We start from the raw sequence: 27731 nt of genomic DNA on the forward strand, positions 1-27731 counted from the left end.
TCCATGATTCTCTGGAGGGCCCACACAGTGCCATGCATCTGGGTCTGCTCCCTTTCTCTTCTAGTCTTTCTGCCTAAAAAACTCTCACTTGTTCTTCAAAAAAAGTGAAAGTATCGCCTCCACCAGAAGCCTTCCTAGATCTCCCATCTCCAGTTTCCAACTCCCATCCAACAGGCAATGTTAACCTAATCTTCTTCCAGGCAACCTACTGCAATCTCCATTAGATATTGAAACACTTATCTCACTGTACTGTCATGATTAAACATGTCTGTTTCCACTGAAGACCCTTTGAAGGGAGAGCTTTTGTGACATTTATCTTTATATTTCAGTGCCTAGCAGCAATGCCAATAAATATTTAGTGAATGAAAAAGTCAGGCCAGTGACCTGCCAGCCCCCTCTGCAGTTCAGGGAAAGCTAACCCGGGTTCTTGGGTAGTTCATTTCAGCCCAGAGCCAGGTGTTTTGAGAGCCATCTGAGGCTCCGCCTGCTGTGCAGGCGCACTTGCCTCTGGTTGGGCTCCCTGTAACTGTGTGACTCTGTTTCATTTTCCTTATCTTTACTATGTGGACAATAAAAGCATCTCCTCACACGGTTGTTGGGAGGATTAAAGAGATAATGTATCAAAAGCTCTTAGCTAATGCTTGACAATGGGTAAAGAAGGCTCTCGGAGTTATTTCTGTGTGTTGACTGAGTGAATGAAAGAAATGACTCGAGGTTGCCTGTTCATTTATTGAGCACCCACTATGTGTCCGGTAGCGCGTTAAGCACAGCACGGTAAATGCAGAGAAGCAACCGCAGCACACTGGAGTGGTCTTAACACAGATCGCAGGGGATCAGGGGAGGTTTTCTGGAGCTTGAATTTTCATACGGGAGGAGCATGGAAAGGTGCAGGTGGTAGCAGTTGATAGAGACAGTGGGCATTCCGGACAGAGGCAGCTGTTTCCTCCTTGAAAGCTGTGTGGTAGTGGGTGGCTTAGCTTCCCACGAGTGGCGTGAAAGGGCGGCTTGGTGAGGCCGGTCGAGGCGCTAGAATCGAAGGTGAGTTCCAGTCCCGTTTAGTTATTAGCCGCGTGACTTTGGTCAAGTCACTGAACCCCTCCGAACTTCCCCAACTGTAAAAAAAGAGTCGGTTAAGACTACTCACCAGCCAGGATTCCTGAGAGAACACATGACCGTGCGTAAACCAAGACGCGCTCTACTTAGAAGGTACAAAACACCCGGCAGGTCACTACGGGTCGACTAGGTTCTACGCCCCGCGCGCCGGGGCGTGGATTTCGCTTCTGATCATGCGCAGTGAGCCCGTGGCGCGGCCCGTCAGGCGCTGCGGTAGGCGCCCTGGGGGCTGGCAGGACCCTGGCCCCAAGATGGCGGCGCCCAGCGCAGTGGCCGCTGCTACCTCCGGCGAGAGCGATGGAGGGGGCAGCGGCTTTGAATCGTGGCTAGACGGACGGTTGGAGGCGCTGGGAGTGGACCGAGCCGTTTACGGTGCCTACATCCTGGGTGTCCTTCAGGAGGAGGAGGAAGAGGAGAAGCTGGACGCTCTGCAGGGTATCCTCTCTGCTTTCCTGGTGAGAAGCCCGGACACATTCCTTTAGCCTCTCTGCCGGCCCCTGTCAGTACTTCGTATCCCCTTTCCCCTACTTGGTGTCCCAGAGGATTAGTGGTCTCACCTGGGAGAGGAATACTCTTCTGAGCCCTGGGCCTCGGGGGAAGGGGGTTGCTCCCCATCCAGGGTTTTGGGAGCCGGAAGGTTGCAGGTGCATGGAGAGGAAAGGCTTTACCTTATTCTTGAGGACAAGGCCCTCTCAGATGCCTGTCGGTGAGCTGGGTGAGTATTCTTCCAAAGGCGTTGAAATGTCTGAATGAGTTTTGTCATAAACGTCTAACAACCAATTTCATTCCCATCCGCTGACAGTGTTCAGAGGGGGGAATTAAGTGCTCTGAGATGTCTGTGCCCTTTAAGAGGCAGTGCCCCTGACAAAAGCCTGCAGGAGGTACCCTCTCGGTTTCCTATTTTGGAGGTAGGAGTCCAAAAAAGGTCAGTTTAGGCGGTAGAGGTCTTTTCACGCCTAGGCAGAATGGAAACAAATTTTGTGCTTGATCCTTTACTGTATTTAGAAATGCAGTAATCATTGGGTGGAGTAGGTTGGGGAGTAAGAGAGATCAGAGTTTTAAAGAAGAGAGATAAACTTGATACTTAGCCTTTTAGAAGCAGATTCAAGAATTCAGAAATTGTGCTTTAAACTGTATTTAAGTGGTAAGTCACCAAGATGTCCACTTTTCCAACCTGATCATTTCTCCTGCCCTCATCTCTACCTACACTTACTTGGTGAAAGTGCAGTTCATTGACTGGTCACGTGGTTAAAACATAACACTAGTGCAGCTGTCCCAGGGCCTCCTGGCAAGGGCCCCCTTTTAGTTCCAGAGCCTGCTCTGGTGAGATTGACCTATAAATGGGAAAGCCTTAACACAGCTTGTGATGCAACTCATAAGTTCAGTGGAAATACAGCACAGTGGAATAACTTATTTCCTTGAACTATTACATTGCAGGTCATAGAGGGAAAGAGTAGGAGGCAAGCAATTTAAATTACTTTTTAAAAAATTTATTTATTTTATTTTCCCATTCTAGGAAAAACAAAAGGCATAGCCAACTCAATTGCCATATTGGGCTAGATTCAATATTAGGAATTTAGAAGTTTGTCAGCAACAATTTGAGGTAAGATTCAAGAATAGTATATATAATTGGGAGCAAATGACAGTAAACAAAAGCTTCTGTCATCCTTCCCTTTATTCCTTCTGATTGCACTTGCGCTGATTGATTTTTCTTTTAAGTCTTTTATTGAATTTGTTACAATATTGCTTCTGTTTTATGTTTTGGTTTTTTGGCCGTGAGGCATGTGGGATTTTAGCTCCCCCACCAGGGATCTAACCCGCACCTCCTGCACTGGAAGACGAAGTCTTAACCACTGGACTGCCAGGGAAGTCCCGCGCTGATTGACTGATTAATCAAATTTTTATTGATGGATAAAAATATCCATCGGCCAGGCACTGCCCTAAGTGCTTGGGGTACTTTAGGGAACAACATAGACAGAAATCCCTGCCCTCAAAGGGTTATATTCCGGTAAGGAAAGACATAATCAGTAAATTATATAGTATGTTAGAAAATGATTAGTGCTAGGAAAAAAGGAGCATTGTAAGAGGATCAGGAGTGGAATGGAGGGGTGAGCAGCTTTAAGTAGGGTCATAGCATTAAGGAGGATGTTACATTTTTTTCTTCCAGTTGTATTGAGATATAATTGACATACAGCACTACATAAGTTTAAGGTGTCCAGTATACATCATGAAATGATTATCACAATGAGTTTAGTAAACAGGAGATTACATTTCGTCACAGCTGTTTATATACCAGCCTTCTAAATTGTAAGTGTCATGAGGCTAGTGACTGTTTCTCATTCATCTCTTAGCACTCATCTTAGTGCCTTGAATATGGCAGGAACCATCTGGATGAATAAATGAACGAATGGAGGAATGAACTTCTTTGGTTTGGATGAGGGGATTGGGGGAATAAACCACCTCGTCCTCCAAGAGTGCCCTTTCTCTTTTGCCTCTCCATTCCTTTTCCTACCCTTTTTTCTTTTCCTCTCCCTTTGCTTTTCCTGCTGGGGATCCTTGCAAGTCAGGAACTCTGGACCAAAGAAGTCCAATATGTCTGGCATGCATGCTAAAAGTATGCAGGGTAGAGGATGGAATCCTTTGTTGGGTACAGAATAAGGATATCCACAGTAAGTCTGTGTTCTGCCTCTCCTAACTTTTCTCTGAGAGATGGTGTAATATAACGGTTGAGAACGTGGGCTCAAAGCCAGAATGCTTGGGTTCAAATCCTGTTTAATCCACTTATTACTTGTATCACCTTAGGCAAGTTGCTTAACCTCTGTGCCTTGGTTTCCTCATCTCTAAATTGAGAGTGCTTCTTGAGACTGTTTTAAGAACTCTGAGAGTTCGTATGTATTTGAACAGTGCCTGACACAGTAGGAAATGTGAACACTGACAACTCATCCTGAGGGATAGAAGGTGAAGGTGGTGAAGGCAGCCATAATGAAGATGGAGGGAATACCCATATTTGTTGAAATGCCTGTTCTTTGCCCAGTGGTGTAGGCCTTTTTTTTTTTTTTTTTTGGCGGTGCACAGCACGTGGGATCTTAGTTCCCTGACCAGAGATTGAATCCTGGCCCACGGCAGTGAAAGCACAGAGTCCTAACCGCTGGACCACCAGCGGTTAGGACTGTAGGCCCTTTATACACATTCATCCTCTCTCAAATCCTGGGAAGATGTGAAGCTTGGAAAAGTTAAGAAACTTGCTCATAGATCTGGGATTTGAATTTAAGTAAGTCTGACACCAAAGCCAACATCCTTTTTGTCATACCATGCTAAGGAGGAAGATTGGTTGGTGTGCAGAATATGTCTGCTTATGAAAAATGGACAGAGGGATGGTTGTATAGGAGACCATCTACTCACTTAACTTCTCTTTATTATGGATCAGCAAGCTCGTGGATATGTTCCAGCAAGAAAGTTGATAAACTTTGGAGAGTGTTCTGAGTTGAGTAAATTGGCCAAGGAAGATTTCATAGAGTTTTGACTCAAGCAACAGGTTTTTGCCCCGAAAGGAGAAGGACTGCCCTGAGTTGGTGAGAATCCTTTCCTTTGGAGCTTGACAGGATGGGGTGGGTGCTCTTGACCTAGCAGGTGTGGCTTCTGGGACTCACACATAGGATTACCTCTGTGTTTGGAGCCTCAGAAGAGAAACATAATCTCTATTCTGTGGCTTCCAAACCCTCCCTGTGATTTCTTCTCATCACCAGCAGGGGGAGCTCTGCCCTCTGCATAGACTTTGTTCAGGTTGAGGGCTCTCAGGAAATTAATTGGTCTACTTTTCCAACCAGGAAGAAGATTCCCTTCTTAACATCTGCAAGGAGATTGTGGAACGATGGTCGGAAACTCAGAATGTTGTCACCAAAGTGAAAAAAGAAGGTAGAGTTGGAGTTTTTACGTCTAATCTCCAACAACCTTTACTCTACAGCTGTTAGAGAAAGAGTTTTTAGTTTTCTCCAGTGGATGCTCATTTGCCCTAAAATAAGTTAAACTGGCAAACACAGAGCAGCTTACTTTAACTTTTTTTTTTTTTTTTTTGCGGTACACGGGCCTCTCACTGTTGTGGCCTCTCCCATTGCGGAGCACAGGCTCCGGAGCATGAACCCGTGTCCCCTGCATCAGCAGGCGGACTCTCAACCACTGCGCCACCAGGGAAGTCCTACTTTAACTTTTTAACTGAACATTGGTTTTCTTTTTTCCTTTTACATTTTTCCGCTTCAGCTGACCATGGCTCTCTTCACTGTGGTTTTTTCTTTTTTCGTTTTCATTCCTCTTCCCACTCCCCCTTGTAGATTTGCTCTGCAGGTATAGGGTCAACTATATTTTCCCATCTTTTTCATATTCTCATTTCATAACACAAATTATGATTGGTCTTTTACTTTATTCAGCTAAACCCTCCACCCTTTAAAATGAAAGAGATGTTACCATTAGGATGACAAATCAGCTGCAGAAAGCTCAAATCATAAATCCAGACTTGAACAGAATCTGTTCTAAGCCATCTGCATGTTGGTTCTCAGTCGTGGCTGTACACTAGAATTGCTTGCTGTACGTTTAATAGTGCCAATGCCAAGACTTCCCTGGTGGCACAGTAGTTAAGAATCCGCCTGCCAATGCAGGGGACACGGGTTCAATCCCTGGTCCGGGAAGATCCCATATGCCGCGGAGCAACTAAGCCCATGCGCCACAACTACTGAGCCTGCACTCTAGAGCCCGCAAGCCACAACTACTGAGCCTGCATGCCACAGATACTGAGCCCATGTGCCCAGAGTCCATGCTCTGTAACAAGAGAAGCCACCACAATGAGAAGCCCACGCACCACAGTGAAGAGTAGCCCCCTCTCGCCGCAACTAGAGAAAGCCCACGTGCAGCAATGAAGCCCCAACACAGCCAAAAATAAAATAAAATAAATAAATAAAAATAAAAGTGCCTGTGCCTGGGCTGCACCATGGACCAATTATATAAACATCTTTGGGGTGGGGACCCAGGCATTGCTATCTTTTTTAAAGCTCCCCCAGATGATTCTAATATGCAGCCAGGCATGAGAATCACTGCTTTACACCATTGCCTCCTTTCTTTGAGAATGGAGAAGTTAACAGATGATTTTATTTTAAAATAGTATAAGAATTTCACCTAGCATAATTATCAACATGAAATAGGCCAGCTTAAGTTGGTGCTAGATTCCCTCTTTGGCTTCTGAGCTGAGAGGAGAGAAAGTTTCATGTTTGGAGGCTTCATTGTCTATGGTTCTAATGCAGTGCTTTTTAACCTTTTTTTTTTAAAGCAGCAGAACTTCATTATATAAAATAAGTAAAAGCAGGGCTGCTCTGATTGAAGACGAATACGAGACCTAAAGCCTGGCCTTCACGGCCTTTCCTTGCCTTTCTCATTGGCCCCCGAGGCACCTCCTTTGCACCCCAGAGCTCTAAGGAGTCAGCAGATGCCCTTGCCTTTACTCCAAGCACTGCCAGGGTGGTGGACTAGTGGTTCGGTGAGCATGTTTCCTCTCACATACAACCTTGTTGTCCCTCCCTGCCCTCCCACCACCTCCCAGATGAGGTCCAGGCCATTGCCACCCTCATTGAGAAGCAGGCGCAGATTGTGGTGAAGCCCAGGATGGTGTCAGAAGAGGAGAAGCAGAGGAAAGCTGCGCTCCTGGCGCAGTATGCTGACGTGACAGACGAAGAGGAATATCCTTTCTGGAGTCTCAGCGCTATTCGCTGAGGCTTGAGCCAAAAGCCTTTGCTGGTTTACAGTGAGCTCTGGGAAGCTGCCAGTCCCCCTCTATAGCTTAATTTTCTCCTTTGAAATGGCAGTGATCTGTAGCCCTTGGTGGGCGTGAGGAATGATGTTGGAATGGTTGATACTGGACTTACATTTTTTAAGACACAATCTATATGTTCCTGAAAACTTCAGTGTGAAACAAATAATGCCTGAATGGACCACTGTTATTATGTTTTCAGAAAATATGCTCTAGCTGTGATTCTTTGTAGTTGATTTACACTTATGATTCTTTACATTTGTATGATACCTTTCTATGAAGTACAGTGTTACATGTATAATCCATCTTTATATTTTTTCACAGTTGATAAGGAAACTGAGGCACTAAGAGATGAATGGGTGATCAGAGACATTCAAAGAATTAATAGCAAAACCAGGACTAGAACCTGGATTTGAATTTGGATTCCCAAATTTGGAGCAATTTCATTTGAATCTTTTTTTTTTTTTTAATATTCCAGTGACCACATAATTAATAAAAGTGAGACTGAACCTCCAAAGTGAGACTGAACCCCCCAAAGCAACACCAGAATAAACCTGGAATTTGAGCGGGGACTGTGTGAAAAGCAGGTGTTGCTGGTGGGGGCAGATCTGGTTTCCTGTGAATTTGAAGTTTGTTTAGGGAATGCCTAGCTTACTGAGCCAGCTTGAATGGAGTGGACGTCATACCAGAAACGTCACTAGGTTAGGAAAGAATTCTCAGGCTCTTTGGGGCCAACTCCTCTTCTAGTTTTCCCTCATGATTTTTCTTGCCAGGTTTGGCAGAGCTGAGGTTCCAACTACAAAATCTCATTTCTTGGGCTAGAAAAGAATGTTTTAAGCAGTGGTTCTCCCGGAGGATTGCTGGGCCTTATGCCCCACAGTTCTAGATTTAGTAGATCCAGGATGGGGCCCAGGAATGTGTGTTTCTCACAAGTTCTGGGAACCACACTTTGAGAACCACCGTTTTTGAGGTTATCTTGCCATCCCCTGGCTCCCAGGTAATGTGGCAGTCCACCTAGACCAGCTTCAGTTTCTTTTCAGCCTCTGAGAGATAAGGATTTTACAGAAGCTCTGAGCAGTCTTCCCCAAGTTGAGACTTCCCAAGATGACTCTCCTGGGTCTACCGTCATATCCCTGACAGAGTCCTTCCATTCAGCGTGCTTTTCCTACCCATCACCTTAGTCACTATTTTCTGATGTTGGGTTGGGATGTGCTAACCTTTGTTTTCCATCTGACTTTCCTTAACGTCACTCACTGAAGCAGATGAGAAGGATGATTCAGGTGCCACCATGATGAGCACTGGTTCTGAGAAATGTATCCTTCTCTGTGTCCATCCCCATGTGTTCCTCCGTAGAATATTCTTGTGGGTCAGTTTTTATTTTACTGTCCTTGCTGGGGGCTCCATTTACCTCCAATGACACAGGTCAGGCCAGCATTGTGAGCCTCAGTCCTAGGACAGTACTAAATAGTCAATTTAGCAAGAATTTTCCCCAAAGAAAATATGTTAACATGAACTGTGAAGGGCTTAGAGAAAGGATTTCTAAGGGAAAATGAGAATCTATATTCCCTGCATATGGCGCTGGGTTTCCGAGCAATGTGGAAGCAAATAGAACAATATTGCAGTTTTGGTCTTTGTCCTCAAAGATCTTATAATTCAGTGGAAAGAGACTACAAACACTGAAGACTTTAAGTTAAAATACGGACAGATTGGAACATACGTGCTGAGGAAAATCCCTACCAACAGAATCACTTATGAGCAGCTTCCTAGAGAACGTGGATAGAAATCCGCCTTAAAGGTGAGGAGTATGGTGGATTATCTGAGAAGGGGGGTTATTTCAGTGAGACTTACTCATTTTAAAGCACTAAAGGCAGAAAAAAATTATGTTTTAAGTGTAAAGAGGAGCTTGTCTGGTAGTAACAGGTTATGTTTTAAAGTTGTAAGAAATGAAGAGTAAAGTTTTTGGCTAGGTATTTTCTAACTGGTTAAACTTATTTCCTTAGAACATGATTTTCACTTAAGCTTTAGTGGTCTAGGGTAAAAACCAACCTGATAAAGTTTAGTAAGGTTAAACAACTTAACTCTTTTCAAGCATTTTAATAATGCCAAGTACATAAAAATTTTGCCAGTTACTTTAATATTCTAGTTACTAAAACTAGCCTGGGTACTATACAATATTGCGTCAGTGAATGATATAAGTACTTATTGTAGAATGAAATTTCATTTTCATGAAATATTTAACACTCAGATAAGTCTGAATGAGATTTTTATTCTAGTTTTTTACTAATGGTAGTTTTAGGATTTCCCATTAGACCAAAGATAAACGTAAGGGTTTTTTTTTAAGACTAGGGATAGGTAGAGAGTATTGAAGACTTGGCATGTAGAGAGATGACAGCAAGAATGAGGAGAGAGCAGTAGTTGAGACCTGTGTGACCTGGACCCTCATCCCTTAACTCACCTGTAGCCCTGTTTCGAAACACCAACGTGGAAGATGTCCTTAATGCCCGAAAACTGGAGCGAGACTCTCTTCGGGATGAGTCCCAAAGGAAGAAGGAACAGGACAAGCTGCAGAGGGAGAGGGACAAGCTAGCCAAGCAGGAGCGCAAGGAAAAGGAAAAGAAAAGGACTCAAAGAGGAGAGCGAAAGCGATAACCTTGGTCCACTCTATTCTTTCTCCTCATGAACTTGGTCAAAGGGAGAACTGGTTGTGCACTTGTGTATTTAAGAGAAATGAGAAAACATTGCAAAAGTGGTTTCCCAAGGCATTTCCCCTTTTGTTTACATGGTCAAAAGGAAAATCACAAACACTTCTAATTACAAAATGTGCCATGTCTCTGTGATGTGGGTAAGCAGATTATTGTAGTTGATGTCTGTACCAAAGATCTGGAATGGGGGCAATCTTTATATTTTAATACTGAAGTCCTGTACTCCTTTTGGCCACTTTAAAAAGTCTTCCCTCACCTGGGATAAAGAGCAGGAATATTCAGAAAGCTGACAGTTTTTGTCCTGAAGGAGCAGAATCATGACCACTCCTTCCCTGAGATGAAATGTAGGAGTGTCAATTGCTTCAGAAGTAGTATTCACCCCTAAATGTATTGTTTTATGGCTGAAATAGGAAGCTGATGAAGAGCCCCACCTGGATCCAGACTTTATGTTACATGGCAACAAACTAGGAAAATGAGAAGTTATTTGGTGGCTGTTCTACATTTGAGATTTTTTAAAAGTTTCAGCCTATGGTAGGAAACAAAGTGTCTTTTAATAAGAGATAGTTATATATTTTTCCTTATCTGGGCTGTGATTTTTATTTTTATTTTTTTTGCGGTAAGTGGGCCTCTCACTGTTGTGGCCTCTCCCGTTGTGGAGCACAGGCTCCGGACGCGCAGGCTCAGCGGCCATGGCTCACGGGCCCAGCCGCTCCGCAGCATGTGGGATCTTCCCGGCCCGGGGCACGAACCCGTGTCCCCTGCATCGGCAGGCAGACTCTCAACCACTGCGCCACCAGGGAAGCCCTGGGCTGTGATTTTAAGAAGGATGTGTCAGTATTGAGTGCAAGGATATCATTGTTAGCTAGATTCATTTTTTATAATCATGAATCCTCTTGAGTGCTAGTAGAGATTTTAATCCTGATCTGCCCTAAAACATATAAGGACCTGATAATTACAAGTTTAAAGAAACCCTTTTAAGGAAGAAACACTGGAAAGCTCTGCTAACACAAAGATATTTAAGAGTGTACATAGTAGGTGCAACAAATTTATTGAACGAGTGAGTGAATGGAAAAACTGCTTGGGAGAGTCAAAAGTGAGTAGGACCTCTCCTCCATGTCTACTTTTGTCACAAGCCACATTCGGCTGTAAATAGGCCTTTCCCTACTTCAGGCAGTAGCCTGTCAAGAAGCCTGAAGACAGCAATTCCTCTGTCAAGACAGAAAGTAGATATTTTATACCAGGGGTGGGCGAACAACTGCCAGCAGCCAAATTTTGCCCAGTCTGGTTCTGTGCGGTGCAAGCTAACAACGGGTTTCACATCTTCAAAGGGCTGTAAAAGAAAGAATATGTGACAGAGACCTTATGTGACCTTTAAAGCCTAGAATATTTACTACCTGGCCCTTTGGAGAAAATGTTTGCTGACCTCTGTTTTATACCATTAACTATGAGATTAACAAATTTTTTTACCTTTCTGTGGAAGGTAAAATGCATGGTTAAGGAAATGATGTGTCACCTCTATACACTCCTATAACCGTGGCATTGCAAAATTTTTTTTAAATAACCACCTTTTAAAAAAATAAACTATTTAAATCACTGTCTTCTGATTTATTCTGATTCCTTCCACCTGGAAGTGAGTTCTGTGTGGATAGTCACTTAGGAATGGGTTTGAATTTTACTTATGTTTTGATTAGCCCAGTTATCTCTTCTGCTAGTAGAACCTCTTCCTGGAATCTATAAATTCTCTGCCTCAGTTTTCCTTTCTATGAGTTGGATATTAGGAGATCAGAAAGGTTACCTTCTCTTTTGGACAGTCAGTAGATTGGCTTTGAAGTCTCTGAAGTACTGTTGGAGTCTTAGTTTCATATGTGGCTGTGGCTACAGATAGCATATGAGAGAGCCTATTTTAATTTAATAACCCATATTTTGGATTTTTGGTTGGTTCTCACCTTGATTTTGGTCTCTGAAGCAGAGTCAAGTTATATCCATAGACCCCTGAAGGGTTCTAGTTTCAATCTGTTATAACAGTAGGCAATTCTTTCTTCTGGGACTCTATTACATAGGTTATAGTTAGTGTACACTTGAACTAATGCTTAAACAGAAAAAGAGGATCAGCTCATTAGGCTTTGAGTAAGGTTATCCAGTTAACTCAGGTGCCAGTAAATCCTTTATGTCTAAAATATTCAATTCTGCAAAAGGCAAATTTTAAACAACCATATTTTCTGTGGTATGATTGACATTTTAGGCCAAATTTGGAATTTCGGTCACAACATTAATTCCCAACCCTCTAAAACATTATAGTACCAGATTATTCATAGGTTGTAATTCAGAAGTACAATGCTTAAGAACCATCCATTAGAGGGTATACAATAGAAAGGAACAACCTACTAACTTGAGTTATCCAAAGCATGACTTGATTAACAGAATTTCAAAGAATTTTTGTGTTTGTATTTTGTTAATGGACTAGTGTTTAATTTCTGACCACTGTCATGTAAAAGTTTCCCCAGAATTTTTATTCTGGTTTGCCAGGAATAGCACAAAGGCAGAACAAAAATTTATTTGAAGGAGGTCAGGTTAGATCTAAGGATATCTGAATGGCATGGGTTTATTATCTACTAACACTATTATTTATGTGTTAATAATGAAATTTAAAACTTGCCACCAGTTCTTATCAGTTAAATGAAATTTAATTGGTTTTCTGGCATGAGTGACTCTTAATGTTAGAAACTAATACAGGGACTTCCTTGGTGGTCCAGTGGTAAAGAATCCGACTTGCAATGAAGGGGATGCCGGTTCAATCCCTGGTCGGGGAACTAAGATCCTACATGCCGCAGGGCAACTAAGCCGGCTCCCACAACTACTGAGCTCACGCGCCTCAACGAGAGAGCCCGTGTGCTGCAAACTACAGAGCCCACGCGCCCTGGACAGCCTGTGTGCCACAACTAGAGAGTAAAACTCGCAAGCCACAACTAGAGAGAAGCCCACACGCCGCAACAAAGAGCTGGCGCGCTACAAGGAAAGATCCCGCATGCTGCAATTAAGACCCAACGCAGCCAAAAAAGAATAAAAGAAAATAAATAAATATTAAAAAAAAACTAATACAAACATGTAAAAAAAAGAAACTAAATATTTTCAACAAAGTAATTTATTTATTTTTCCTGAGAGACTAAATTCAGTTCAATATTTGTTTTCATAACACCCAACATGTCTTACGTCAAACTTAACCACTTTCTATACAGTGACTGTGGTGGGATGATCTATTTTATTTGACTACCCTCAATGTAATTCATTTGGGTAGTTCTAAGGCATTTCAGTGATCAAAGTGTTTCTCCCTACAGTTAATCCTGCATTCTCAATCAGTTTCTTCTGAATATCATCTAAAGAAAATTTATGTGGTGTGATTACACTTTTTTTTTTTAATACCAGGATTTCTAAAACTAGGAAACACACCAACATTTGAAACATTAGTGTTTCTAGTCAAGGATAGTTCAATTAAATTTCATAAGTACATTATATTATAGTTTAACTCATGCTAGAAATGTTAAAACCCAAGATCTTCTGAGTCACATAATACCAACATTTCATATTAATGAATTACTCAGGTTCCATACAAAGATATTAAGTGATGAGAAACAGAAAAAGCCAAGCTTTCAAGAACGCTCTTAAAAAAATACAGAAGCAAACTAATGAACAGAACTACACAAAATATACACTAACCAATTGCAAACTAAACAAGTTAAAGATTAACCTTAAAAAAATACATTTTAGAACTTCGTGATACCCTCATAAAAGGCAGCAAACTAAGGATATTAAAACAATAATCATTATTTTAGTTACTGTGCATCAAGTCTAAAAGATCCAGATAAAGGAAATGTTTTGTTTTTGATTCAGTTAAAATACTTTAAAACTGGAAATATTTAATAATTGATAGTATAATTAAATTTTAAAGAATATACACAAATGATTTGAACAGGCTTTATATTCAGTAACTTGCATGGTCTTTTCACTGGCACTTTTATCCCTGCTTTAGGAGAATCAGATGCATTTTCCTCCATATACTTAGGTACTAAGATTTCAAATTTATAAATATGGTAGTATTTTAAATATTTTTACATGAATATTGGGTTCATCCTTGTTTTCCTTTGTTTCCTAGGTATTATCCAGTTTTGTAAGGAAAACACTTTTATATCACAATCAAAACTATGTCTTGGTTACTAGACTGTAGCCATAATTGGGTTACAGTCACTTAGATTCATTATTTGGAATTATACTTACTAAGGCAGACCTAAATGAAACATCTTCTAGAAGAATTTCACATTTGCATTTACCTGCACTGCAGAATGGGTTTCAGCAATATTTTAGCTGTTAGGAAATATTTAATTTACTTAAACTTGTTATCTTTGACTACCCAGGAACCCCTAGGGTAGTCAACTTTAGCTTTGAGTTCACTTTAAACTACATCTGATTCATTCCAAATAGAAGATTTTTAAATAGAAGTTAGACTTCATTAAGGTATTACCTTTAAATCTGAAAGAAAATTAATGTAATGAAATTTTCAAGTTTGACAAGTTCATTAACATTTTTTAGCATGTTTTGATACATTTACTTATCAGCTTTTTATTCTTCTTTCTGCTGGCATTTCCTTAATGTTTGTTTGCTTCACCTCTCTGGTTCATTGGATTGCTACTATTTAGGCTTTCATGGACTTTATCTTCACAGTTTACTATATCTTGTAAAGCCTTTTCCACATCTGTTTGGCCAGCTGTACTGGCTGTTTTTGGCAAGGTCATCTGCAGTGCACACCACAGGGTAGTGCGTGCTTTCCGAGTAGCCACACACATCTCTTTAATTGCTGAAGCAAGGGCAAAAACATCTGTAAAAGAAATATTTGAGGTCAGTTCATATCAGATGCCATTTAAGTACCCCTTAACTCATAAAACCCCGTGCTGTGCTACTAAATGATCAAACATTATTTTTATAAAAGAAGGGTGGCTATCGACTGAGCTAACCAAAGTACTTGACTTAATATTTAAAAGTGTTGATACTTGTATTTATTTCTGACTTGTATAACCATGACTATGCTTTAGGTAGAACACAGACTGTAACAGAGTTATTATAATTAAATGGGTAATATTAGCAAAATAGATCAAAGTACTTCTGGAGTAAGTTATGTGGGCACCATTTAACAATTTATTCTTTAGATAAGTATAAATGTTAGAAATTCAACCCTTTAACTTTAGAGTCTGATTTTATTAACATTCAAATTCTCTCAGTGCCTTATCAAAAGAACATGCATTAATGTTTGTACCTCTGTCGTCTTGGCATCTAGGAACACCTTGCCTTTGCCGATTTGAAGCATTAACAATTTCGTCCTTTCTACGTGACTGTACAATGTGAATGGACTCCAAGTGTCTATCAAGAGCTGTAGAGATACTGGCATGAAGGGGAGAGCTTCGAAGCCGTTCCATTTTGCCCAGTAAAGTCACAACCTGAGGGAAACATTTTAAATTTTGATGAGGCATGTAACCACATTGCCCTGTCAGTAACTTAAAACAAATCTTCAATGAAGCAGAATAGAGATGAGAGCAGTAATAATCAATAAATAAGTGAATGCTTACTATGTCCTGACACCATGCTGGAGGAAACAAAGATGGAAAGTCTGTATTTGTACCTATTTGTGTATGTTAATTCTAAAAGGTTTAAGGGTAGTCAGTTACTGGGAATAAGCAACAATGAAAAAGTCAAACATTCAAATATTTCCATGTTATTAACAGTAAGTGCAAATATAAGATATGACATTCTTTTTGGCAAATAAGAGAATAGCCTGCAAATAGAGCATTATTAGGAGTTACTGTAATTAAAAGGGAAAAAAACTGAGCTAAAAAGGAGAAATCCTAGATTGATTAATCTTGACTTCAGCAATTCCTTTTTGGGCCTCCAAAGTTCTCCTTTTGGAAATCAGAAATAATACTGGCAAGCGGTAGTTTTAAGGAATCCATAATCCAGAAAATACCAATTTAAACTTATGCTGAACTAATACAAAATAAATCCTATAACTGTCAAAACTGCTAAGGAAAATCAGGAAGTCTCAATCTTCTGGTTAATTAAGCTTAAAGAAGAGCACTGTATATCAGTAAGGGTAGTACGTTTCATAGTTGTATATGCCTAACTTGTTTGAAATTCTAAACTTGTAAGGTGTAAGGAAAGAGCAGTTTTTGAGTAAGTAGGATTTGGACATCAAATAAATACAATAATTGCCTTTGGGAGCTAAATGATTTAAAATTTACATTACGAACTTGGTGTTCAGTGATTGGAGAGAGTAGAAAAATACCTCTCAATTAATAAGCACCTGAATGATGCCTCTAACCTCACACTCCTATCAAGTTTCTTTGGAATAAGTCTATCCCAGTTTAAGCTCATGGAGAAAACACAAGTGTACAGGTATAAAATATTTTCTTCCCAACTGTACAACCAGCCAGATTCTTGAGGGGAAAATAAGACAACAAAAGAAAATACCATAGAAAAAACTCCAGTGAACTACAAATTATGTATTTTTAAAATAAGACAATCATTTTGAATAAATGATAAGTGTAGAGAAAGAAATTTACACAGGTGATTTTTAATAAACTTTTTTTTGTGTGTGTGTGGTATGCAGGCCTCTCACTGCTGTGGCCTCTCCCGTTGCGGAGCACAGGCTCCGGACGCGCAGGCTCAGCGGCCATGGCTCACGGGCCCATCCGCTCCGCGGCACGTGGGATCTTCCCGGACCAGGGCACGAACCCTTGTCCCCTGCATCGGCAGGCGGACTCTCAACCACTGCGCCACCAGGGAAGCCCTTAATAAACTTTTAAAAGATTTTTTTCAGAATTCCACAAAACCAGCAAACTAGAAAGTGGTACACATAAAAATATTTTTGCCCTTTGTGTATTACTGATCTAATGTTGCTAAATATAAACAAAATTATTATAACAGCTATAAACATAACCTTCTAAATTAGGGTGAAGCCTAAGTAAGGCTGGAAAAAGTATATTTCTTAATATCCACAGTTAGCAATCCTTTGATTTATTGCCTAGAAATGTATTACTGAGAAAAAGAAAATTTAACTTGGAACAGTTTTAAGAAAAAAACAGAAGACCTAAGTTTTTATAACGTTTGGCTATAACCCATGTCAGTATCTGACTATACCACTGATAAATTCCATTGTACAAATTTACAAATTTGATTAAAAATTACAACTGAATGAGGCTGAAAGCTAGGTAAAATCAATCTTTTTCCATTGAAGTAGTTCATATCTGTATTTTAAAGACAGCATGGTACAAGTAAGAAACTAATGTTCAATAAAATAAGACTCTGTGGGCTTCCCTGGTGGCACAGTGGTTAAGAATCCGCCTGCCAATTCAGGGTACACGGGTTCAAGCCCTGGTCTGGGAAGATCCAACATGCCGCGGAGCAACAAAGCCCGTCTGCCACAACTACTGAGCCTGCACTCTAGAGTCCGTGGGCCACAACTACTGAAGCCCATGCTCCTAGAGCCTGTGCTCCACAACAAGAGAAGCCACCGCAATGGGAAGCCCATGCACTGCAACAAAGAGTAGCCCCCGCTGGCCACAACTGGAGAAAGCCCATGCATAGCAACGAAGACCCAATGCAGCCAAAAATAAAGGTAAGAGTACAGAGTTAAGAAAATGAGATATGGTAATTTCCTGTTAATTTACTATCTTGTATAATGCAAGCAGTTTGCTCATGAAGCTAGGAAACAAATATTTGTGACTAAGAAATGGGACTTTCCCTGTAAAAGGCAAAATGATTTTTGCTTAAAAAGAATTTTCTTTCTGTTGAGGATTAGTTCCATTGCTAATTTGGGTTTCTTGAAGAGGAACCACTTAGACTATTAAACCTACTATTTCAATGACTGAGTGGGGCTATTTTCCCTTTCCTAAATAACTAATAGTTCTAGGTCCAAACATGGAAAAGAATACATTTCAGAGAGTTACACATAAATGTGATTTTAAAATCCTTCAGAATTCTAACTTGCTGAAGCATTTTAAAATTTTATCAGTTTAAAAAATCTGCTATTGGATATTTTCACAGCTTACTCTGGCTTGTTCTCGAAGTTCATCCACAATTAAGCGATCAACTCTAGATGGGTTGGAGGTTAGCCTTGGAATTGGTGTATTATTAGTACTCGATACCTTTTTCGCTGGATAATTTTTGGCAAGGGCCAATTCAGTCTGTAAAAAAATTATATGACTTTTAGATGCTATATTTTCTAAATATGATTCAATCATGAATAATATTTCTCATAGGCCTAAGAAGTAAATTGAAAATTACTCCTTTAGATAAAAATTGTTTTGGTATCAAAAGGCAACAAATACAAACCACAGTACCACAGTACTTTTCTGTCACACTTAATGCATAAAATACCTAAACACTCCAATAGTTTAATACTTAGAAAATTCAAAGAAATAAACTTTTAACCCATTAAGGAAAAAGTCTACCTAATAGGCAAAATAAACTTTAAAATAACAAATTTTTTTAAACCCCAAGCATTTTTAGTCTCTAAATTACCTAATTAATTCTCTATAGTCATGAACTTAACAAATACTACACATTATAGAAGAATGCAACTTAAAAATAAGGCAAGTACTCTTTCTTAAGCTACACTAAGGTAAATAAAATGAAGATAGGCAAAGGGGATATACTAAGTTACACCTAAATGGATAGTTTTGTGTTACCGTTTTTCTCTCCTTTTCTAATGCTCTCCATTGTTCATAGCACTCTTCTAGACGAATATGAAGTTCACTGGCTGGTCCACTACGGGTTTTAATTGGTCTTTGAAATCCAAAAGTTGGCACAAAACCAGAAAAGGAATTATCACCATACATCATATCATTGAAATACGGGTTTAAATGGCTTAAGTCATCGTAAGAAAACAAATCATAGGAATCCAACAGTGGAACAACTGAATGGCCAAGTGGGTGTGTGGATCTTAGGGGAAACCCATTTGAACCAAGTTGTTGAAAACTCTGATTATGCCTTAAATCTCCCATCATATAATTATTAGAAAAGCATGACACCTGTGTGCGATTCACACGGCTATTAATATTGTTCTCTCCACTTCCCTGTCTGTGGCTATTAAAATGACCCTGTGACTCCAGCAGATCTTGATATGTATTTTGAGATAAGCTATCTAAATGCTTAGGCCCTTCCTCAGGGTCATAATGGCCACTCTGGGGCATAGCTTGAAAATAATGTTTGTTTACATTTTCAATGATCCCATACTGCTGAGCTGAATAGTTATCATAAAATCCATTTGGCTGCTTTATTTTTTTATCGGTAACAGATTCAAAGAGATTTTCTTCTCCAGTCTTTGTCAGTCCTTTCATGTGACTGACAGATTGAATTCTTTCTGCACCATTATAACCAAAATCACAACTAGAAAATGCTGAAGGGTTTTCTTGGCAATACTTCTGAAATAAATTGCTATTTGCTGTTAAATTTGTAGATGATAGTTGCAGGAAATCTGAAGAATGGTTAGAACCTTTTGAAGCTGCACTTAAATGAGTATTTAATTTCATCAAGTTACCTTGATTTCGATAAGGAATAAGAGTGTTATTTTTTGTTTGGACATTCATCCAAGTTGGTCTGTTTAAGTTGATACTGCCTGAAGATGCTGCTGAGTTTGCTAGTAAATTCACTGACCTAAAATACTCAGAATTTGGGGGGTCAGGTTTAGTAAACTGTTGCTTTTCTGTGACATTGACAAAATCATTATTAGCTGGACAAGCTGTGTGAGGTTTTAGTCCACATTCTGATTTTAAGCCAAAATCAGCAGTAAATGCTTCCTTTGCTAACTGTTTTTCTGTCAGATGTGGTATAGTTTTTGGAAATGTGAAATTCTGCTGGTCAGGTATTGTCGCCTCCATTTTTTTCTGATTTGCTGGTTTAACCTGAAATAACTTTGTGTAGGTGTCTGCTTCTACAGTTGGTGTTTCAGGTGTGCCACTGGCTAATTTTTTACTATCTTGGACACTAAAATTTGAACACTTATTCAGCTTAGCCTTATTAGGATAAGCATATTCTGGGTATCTACAATAATCTGCATTTTCATTGTATCTATTAAATTGGGAAAGAAACATCTCTGCCCTCTTTTGCTGTAATGGTGCTTCAAGACCTTTAGCACATATTTTTTCTCTTCCATAAGAGTAGGTATCAACTCCTGATTCTTTCATGATGTCAGACAGACCAATGTGGGGTGTAAAACAGTTTTTGATAGATAGATATTCTTGAAATGTCGTCTTAGCTGTATCATTTGTCTGAATACTGTAACAGTTAGAATGATCACTTCGTGAGGGGTACATCCATTGTTCTTCAAGGTCTAAACCAGTAAATCCATGATAAAGTTCATCTATTTTTTGTTGTGGTATCAGATTACTATTATGCAGGTACTGCTTTTCCACTGCTGACACAGATTCACCAGTATAAAAAGCTTGCTGAGAGATGGCTGTATCTATTGGCCTTTTGGTTTCTGTTAAGAGGTCATGGTGATCTGCAAATCTGCTTGTGTTCACTGGCCAAACTGACTTTAAATTGGAGGAGCAGGTCCTAGAACAAGTAAATACATTTAATTACAATTTAGGTTTTAAAAGTCTTTATTTTCTTAGTGGAGAAGGTAGGAAAGGCTTTCAAAAACATTTATATTGCCCCACCTCACCAATCTCTAATCCTTTCCAACTTTGCCTTATAAGCTGCCATTACATCCAAATAACTATAACTTGAAATGTGCTATATGCTATATAAATATGCATTGTAATCTTAATATGTCTTCACTATACTTTCCCAAGAGACATATACTAAGGCCTGAGGCTGGTGACTACATGGTCTTACATGAATTGTTTTGTTTTGTTTTTTAATTTATTTTTCTTTCTTTCTTTTTTATCTGTGTCGGGTCTTAGTTGCGGCACGTGGGATCTTTGTTGAGGTATGCAGGCTCTTTTATGTTGCGGCCCGCGGGCTTCTCTCTAGCTGTGGCGTGTGGGTTTTCTCTCTCTAGTTGTGGGGTGCACGGGTTCCAGAGTGCATGGGCTCTGTAGTTTGTGGCACGCGGGCTCTCTCATTGAGGTGCATAAGCTCAGCTGCCCGCAGCATGTGGGATCTTAGTTCCCCAACCAGGGATCGAACCTGTGTTCCCTGAATTGGAAGGCAAATTCTTTACCACTGGACCACCAGGGAAGTCCCCACATGAATTGTTTATATATAGTAAGTAGAAACCAAAATAAGTTTTTCTTTTAATTAAGTTATTATATAATACAAAAGTGTTGTTGACCTCAATGTTTTTTAAATAAAAAAGATGTGCTGGGATTTCCCTGGTGGTCCAGTGGCTAAGACTCCGTGCTCCCAATGCAGAGGGCCCAGGTTCAATCCCTGGTCAGAGAACTAGATCCCACATGCCACAACTAAGAGTTCACAGGCCGCAACCAAAGATCCCGCATGCTGCAACTAAAGATCCCATGTGCCGCATAACATGGCTTCCACACCCAAATAAAACGATTAAAGCATACTTAAAAAATTTTTACTGTATGAATAAAATCCATACATATTTCTGCACAGCAGTAATGATAGTTTTATTTTTGTAGGTATAAGTATAAAAGTCCTTGGAATGTACATTCTTTAAGCCAAATTTTAGCTCATGAACTCAAGGGAAATAGCTCTGAATTATGCAAGAATAATTATGCAAGTTTCCAAATGAAAGTTCTTTTTTTAAAAAAAATTAATTTGTCTTTTATTTGCCAGTATAACTACAGTAGCCTGCAAACTTTTTTAATCTAAAAAGCACATTTTACATCACAATCCAACAAACACACACATATATAATGTGTATACATATATAAAAGTGAAACAAAAGTTTTGCCAAAAACGTCTACCCCGAGTGTTAATTCATTTTAAGACTTTTTTTTTTAACCAAGGCTGAACTGCATTGACACATCATAATCACCAACATCCCTAGTTCATCTTAGGGTTCACTTTACGAGTGAATAGTGTTTCATGTTCTATGGGTTTGGACAAAAGTATGATGACATAAAATCATTATGTCATACAAAGTATTTTCACCCCTCATAAAAACTTCTGTACTCTATGTATTCATCTCCCCTCTCCCCGCAAACTCCTGACAACCATTGATCTTTTTATTGTCTCCATTGTTTTGCCTTTTCCAGAATGGCATAAGTTGGAATCTATTTTTCTGCTTTTTTTGAAGAGAGGGGTTCAAAGCCTTTATGCCTATAAGACCATTCATGGCCCACTCACACGTGGACCAGACAGGCTCCACGTGGCAAACTTCCCCACTGCATGCTGTAGCTTTCCTTCCAGTACTGAGCCCTGTCCCACTGGTCCTGCCCAGCAGCCACATGGAGGTGCAGGGGGATACGTGTTGGGTATTTGTTCATAGGAAGGCCACAAGTTTTGTGCCCCTTGTCACAATGAACCCAGATTCCTGTCGGGTATGTTGTAAACAGACGAGCCATTTCTTCAGACCCCCTGCTCTAAGCACACCACAACAAATGAAAGTTCTTAATAGCAAATTAAACTTTCAATTGTATGGCAAGCACCACAGCAAAATCAAGGCTTCTCGAAACAAATATCTGAATTAAGATGTCTACTGTCAGATGATCCTCTATTAACTAAAAATAAAAGTTAATAGGGTAATCTAGTACCTGGGAATTTAAAGGTTTACTACACACTGTATAGCTTATATAATATACTAACCCCTCAGTGAAATATGGCTGTGATTTATCTTGCTCTTCCAAAATGTTAGACACAAGTCCATATAAGTCTGTTTCACTACCATAGTCATTTCTTTCTGTTTGAATCCTAAAGATAAATGAATATCACATGTAAATACTTTTGCTCATATTGAAATACAATATATTGATTTCTATTTCCAGACTTATTCTGCCATTATTTTTCGATAAAATATTTGGATTGACTCTATACCATCATTTCAAATAAAAAGGGAACAGGAACTCAGAATATTTTCCACTTTAGCATAGTGTTTATGTTACATAAGTATTTCTCCTTCATTCCAAATCCTATGTCTAGTTCACAATGTATGCTTACCTCTTATTTCTCCAAAACACATGCTATTCGTTTTAGGTGATCAAGATACAAATCTCTGATCCATGATGTTGCAGACACGGTTGGTACCATGGCTGCTCCTGAAATCATGTTTAGTCCTAGTATACATCATTACATCAACAACACTTGCTCAGTTTTTCCATTTGTGATTTGAAAACCATATGAACCTGTTGCTCTATTTTGTGACTCTTCATACTAAACGTTGGATTAAAAAGTGAAATGTGATATGGTCATCCTAGATATCACAGCAACATTGCAGTTGTCCCTTAAATGTAAAAGATTTGGAGGCTACCCCTAAATCTTTGCCGAAGAAGTGACTGGTACTCCATGTACCTGAAATCCTACCTAGTGACTGAAACTATCTACATAATACAAAATGTAAAAGCCACAAGGAGAGGGAAAATTGGTGCCTTTTTACCACTTATGGATTTGGGGTAATTTGTTCCTAGAAGTAATATGTTGTTTTAAATTGTAATTTCTTGTTTTTTCATATTTTATGTCTATCATTTCATAGTGTTAGGACATTTTAGAAATAAATAAAAATACCTTATATTTGCATAACACTCAAAATTTCATTGATCTTCATAACATAGGAAGGGAAGATATTAGTAATCGTTAAGCTGTTGAATAAATGATCATGTGTGATATTAAGAAACTTGAATTTTGCAAGGGCATGTGATTTGCCATGCTTTACTATACACTTGCTGAGTAAATGGTCTGCCTACAAGTCTAATGCTTTTTCCACTACATCTTGTTATTTCAAAAAGATTCAATATAAAGTTTTTTTGTTTAATAATGTTAGTATATATCTAGAAAAATATTCTATGTAATATATACCAAACTGTTAATAGTTGTTACTGGGAGGTGGAGAGGCAAGGTTATGGTAAAATTCTGCTTGCCTTTATATATTTCTGTAAAGTGTGAAGTTTTTCAATGAACTAGTATCAACTTAAAAAATATTTTTGTTTTTTGTGGAATTATATGTTATATAGTCCTTCTAATAAAATCACTATTTTAGAGAACTTACCAAATTAAAAATTTTTAACAATTATTTAATTAATTAGTAGATTTTAAAAATAATTATGTCCTGGTTAAACTAAAGATGCATCGGCCTCTATTAACTGCTCCCTTATTATAATTAACATAAAGGTATTGTCACTCCCTTAAGCTTCTCTTGGCAGTAAGCTCCCATAACATTCTATACTACTTCTTTCAAACCTCACTATACTTGCAGTGCCTGACAAGTTGTCGTCATCATCATCATCATTACTGTAAGATCTATAAAGGCAGGGATAATTTTTGCCATGTTAATTCTAATATCCCCAGTAGGAGAGAATCTGACATAGAGTAGGCCCTTATTATTACTGGAATTGAACAGAAAAATAATTAAAGTATCTTATGTTTGATAAAATCCTGTTTGTTGTATACTTGTGAAGGAAAAATTACCGAAAATTTAGAATTGGATTAAAAAAATAGATTGAAAAACTGTAACTCATTTATATAAGTTATCTTTAGAAAGAGGAACTTAAGATTTACTCAGGGTTGCCTCTAATGAATGAAAAAAAAGTAATAAGAAAAAATTATACACATGTAACTATCCTGTTTAAGATTTCCTAAAAGTTTGATAAACAAAATTATGCCATAACATAAAAATGCTGATATAGGGAACAAAGGGCTAATACAACTACGTTCCCATGTAATCAAACTTAAAAACACTTCATTTAGCCTGAGAAATCTAATTTATTAATTTACCTGTTCTTTACACTGATCTGAGAATTAGAGGGCTGTTTAATATCATCTCCATACATAGACGATGGTGCATAGAAAAGTGAAGAATCTACAGAACTTGCATATTCTGTTGATGAAGAAAGTGGAGCATAGGTCTGCCTTAGGTCAACACTGTCTTCACTCTGAAATTTTAAAGACATGTTTGTATACCAGACACAATCAAAACTGCATTTATTACAGAATATTAGCCAAATAATAGGAAATTTGAGGAGTTGGGAGACAAATCTAGACTTAGCCACTTAAGCTTACTTTACAGTAGGGGCTGGCGATTTTTTTCTGTAAAGGGCCAGATAATTAATATTCTAGCGTTTGCTGTGTTAAGGTCTCTATTGAAACTCCTCAACTCTGCTGTTCTAGCACCAAAGCAACTATAGACAGTATGTAAACAAGTGGGCGTGGTTATTCCAAGAAAATTTTGGTCCCGTTCAGTACCTGTTGCTTATCACTGGTATAAAACACCTACAGTTATTGCAGTTTTAATTTTTTGAACAGATGAGCATTATGTGGACTATAGCAGTATTATTTTTAATAAATCATTTACAAAACTCAGTCTTACTGCCCCCAATCTGTGAAAAAAAAAGTGAATGTACATTTACATAGAATTTTCAAAGAAATTCCACAAACATTATTGTATCCAGTCAACTTTATGACATGGATATTCTCTATATTTTAAAAATGAGGAAATGGAGGCTAAAAGTTACTGAGCTAAGAGGTGACAAAACTAAAACCCAATCTCAAGGCCTTCTTACTCCTACATTAGGGCCTTTTAAAACAATATCTTTAATTTTCAGCCTAGTTTCTATTTCCAAGAGAAAGTGTAAAAATGAGATGAGACATGTTATATCTTAAGAAATTTTAAAGATATTACAATTAGAAGAAAAAACAAGCTCATTTTCTTTTTTAACACTTCTATAATGAATTTTGAGTAAATAAGATAAAAAGTTTGAGTTTTAAGATTTTAATGAATTATTAAAAGTCCTGCCTCCTTCCCAAAGGGATTGAGGTACAGTGAAAATACTGCCCCCTCAAATTTTAAATAATTAAAATAGTCTGAAAGTATAGATTCACAATTTTTTTTTTTTTTTTTTTTTTTTTTGCGGTACGTGGGCCTCTCACTGTTGTGGCCTCTCCCATTGGCTCCGGACGCGCAGGCTCAGCGGCCATGGCTCACGGGGCCCAGCCGCTCCGCGGCATGTGGGATCTTCCCGGACCGGGACACAAACCCGCGTCCGCTGCATCGGCAGGTGGACTCTCAACCACTGCGCCACCAGGGAAGCCCAGATTCACAATTTTTAACTCTCCAAATAAGGAGCTAGTAAAACGTGAGATGTAATAACTATAAATATCCAGGCATAAACACAGTAGAAATAGTATTTTCTTATAAATATAGAAGGTATATAATCCTGGTTAAAAATATTTTCTAATTGCTTTCATTCTCTTAATCGAAATTTATGTAAAAAGAGATAAAACATGTTTAGATCAAAACATTCCTAAACTTCTGTTCTTCATAGACATGATAATTGAAAAATAACACTTTAAACATTCACTGAGTTTATACCAATAATATATGAAAATTAATACCTTCTAATCACTCACCTTCAAGAATCTCAAATATTTTACAGCCATTTGTTTAAATTCCAGTTATGATTACTATTTGAAACCTACACATTATAATTTTCTCGTTTATAGCTTATATTTTGTTGACTATTCTGAAGCTGGAGAAACTGAGGCACAGAAGGGATTTTGCTAAGAGTGCCACTAAAAACTGCCTTTCCAAAATTTCTGTTTGTTAGCAGTAACTTTTATAAAGGATTTTATTGTTAGAACCTTTCATAATTTTTTCTTTAGTTCTGCAGTTTTTATCACAGACCCCCTTAACTCTCTTTTAGGTTTGAAGTATCCAAAGTGACATAAATAATTGTTCATTTTTTGAAAGAGTTGCTTAAACAAAATAAGCATTTTCAGATTATATAATATCAAATGAAGTAAACAGTATTTGAAACTAAATGTATTTTGGGAGTATTATTTCAAGTATATTTTATACTTTAAAGTAAGATTTGAGTATTAGAAAAAATCCTTTTAAAAGATTGATTTAACTGTAATATGCCAGGATAAAACAAGCAACTAAAGTAATGTGGTGGATTCTAACAATTATACTTTAAATATCTGGATCCTTCTCAGTCAAAATATTTCTGGAAATTAAATATGCAAATGCTTAGGGTTGGCATATTAATTACTCTAGATAACTGCAAAATGTATCACCTTATCCTTGCTATGTTTAATCAACTGAAATTAAATCCAAGTAAATTTTAGTAGTCATGTAAACATTACAGAGAGCAGTGGAATGCTGGTCTTGGCAGTGAAAAAGAGCTGGGTTCCACATGGGCTTTGTCACTTAGGGCACAAGTCAAACGCTCTGAGCCTCAGTTTCTCTATCTGTACAGTGGGTATAATACTATACAAGGTTGTAGTGTGAATTAAATAAAATTATTTATTTCAGGATATTGTTATAATTCAAAGTATAACAATATCAACAGTGATGTCCTGGTTAAATAATTTCAAATGAAAATGGCTTACATTAACCTAAGCTTAATTTAACACGATTAACAACAAAACTAAATGTTTTACGTGAGGTAAAAGGCAGCATGTCACCAAAGACATTGTTAGAGCCAGAGAATAAAAGAGTAAAGAAAAATTTAAATTATAAAACGTATGTTTGCACCGACTTACAATAAACGCCGGAAGGAAGAAATATTTTATGGTCTTAGTAAATACAGATTTTTCTTACATTTCTGGCATCACGTCATGCTGAGGACAAGACAAAAATAAGAATCAACGAAAAATCTTATTCCTTAACTTTTTTTCGAAACCAGTGTGTATTCTGCAGACTCTGTATTTAAAATGCTGTTACCGGGGACTTCCCTGGTGGCGCAGTGGTTAAGAATCCACCTGCCAATGCAGGGGACACCGGTTCGAGCCCTCCTTCCGCGAAGATCCCACATACCGCGGGGCAACTAAGCCCGTGCACCACAACTACTGAGCCTGTGTGCCACAACTACTGAAGCCCGCAGGTCTAGAGCCCGTGCTCGGCAACGAAAGAAGCCACCGCAACGAGAAGCCCCCGCACCGCAACGAAGAATAGACCCCACTGCTGCAAGAGAAAGCCCGCGCGTAGCAACGAAGATCCAACGCAGCCAAAAATA

General features: G+C 38.7%; 2 protein-coding genes and 1 non-coding gene across 4 annotated transcripts; 1 reads left to right on the forward strand and 2 right to left on the reverse strand.

The window, feature by feature from the left end:
* Positions 1-1341: 1341 nt before the first annotated feature.
* On the forward strand, positions 1342-27731 carry CCDC43 (coiled-coil domain containing 43). Of its 2 annotated transcripts, XM_059997822.1 has the most exons (5): positions 1342-1568; positions 4941-5028; positions 6701-6836; positions 8162-8220; positions 9369-12354. In XM_059997822.1, exons 1-5 carry the CDS (start codon positions 1365-1367, stop codon positions 9554-9556), a joined length of 675 nt encoding a protein of 224 aa, XP_059853805.1. In that variant the 5' UTR covers positions 1342-1364; the 3' UTR covers positions 9557-12354. The 2 variants fall into 2 exon arrangements, with proteins under 2 accessions (XP_059853805.1, XP_059853806.1); XM_059997823.1 differs by lacking the exons at positions 8162-8220; positions 9369-12354 and adding an exon at positions 27399-27731.
* MEIOC (meiosis specific with coiled-coil domain) lies at positions 17908-20045 on the reverse strand. The gene has a single exon (XM_059997824.2). The coding sequence runs from the start codon at positions 19965-19967 to the stop codon at positions 18270-18272; it is 1698 nt and encodes a 565-aa protein (XP_059853807.2). The 5' UTR covers positions 19968-20045; the 3' UTR covers positions 17908-18269.
* On the reverse strand, positions 22032-22161 carry LOC132415652 (small nucleolar RNA SNORA11). The gene has a single exon (XR_009517373.1). It is a non-coding gene; the product is annotated as a small nucleolar RNA SNORA11 (small nucleolar RNA).

The sequence above is a fragment of the Delphinus delphis genome, chromosome 19 (assembly GCF_949987515.2).
Source record: "Delphinus delphis chromosome 19, mDelDel1.2, whole genome shotgun sequence".
NCBI lineage: Eukaryota > Metazoa > Chordata > Mammalia > Artiodactyla > Delphinidae > Delphinus > Delphinus delphis.

Excerpts from the sequence above, each read along its gene's own strand:
- CCDC43 (XM_059997822.1), top strand. The coding sequence starts at position 1,365 with ATGGCGGCGCCCAGCGCAGTGGCCGCTGCTACCTCCGGCGAGAGCGAT. Across the intron at positions 1,569-4,940 it reads GTATCCTCTCTGCTTTCCTG|GAAGAAGATTCCCTTCTTAA; the intron begins GTGAGAAGCCCG and ends TTTTCCAACCAG. Across the intron at positions 8,221-9,368 it reads GAGCACTGGTTCTGAGAAAT|CCCTGTTTCGAAACACCAAC; the intron begins GTATCCTTCTCT and ends ACTCACCTGTAG.
- MEIOC (XM_059997824.2), bottom strand. The coding sequence starts at position 19,967 with ATGTACCCCTCACGAAGTGATCATTCTAACTGTTACAGTATTCAGACA.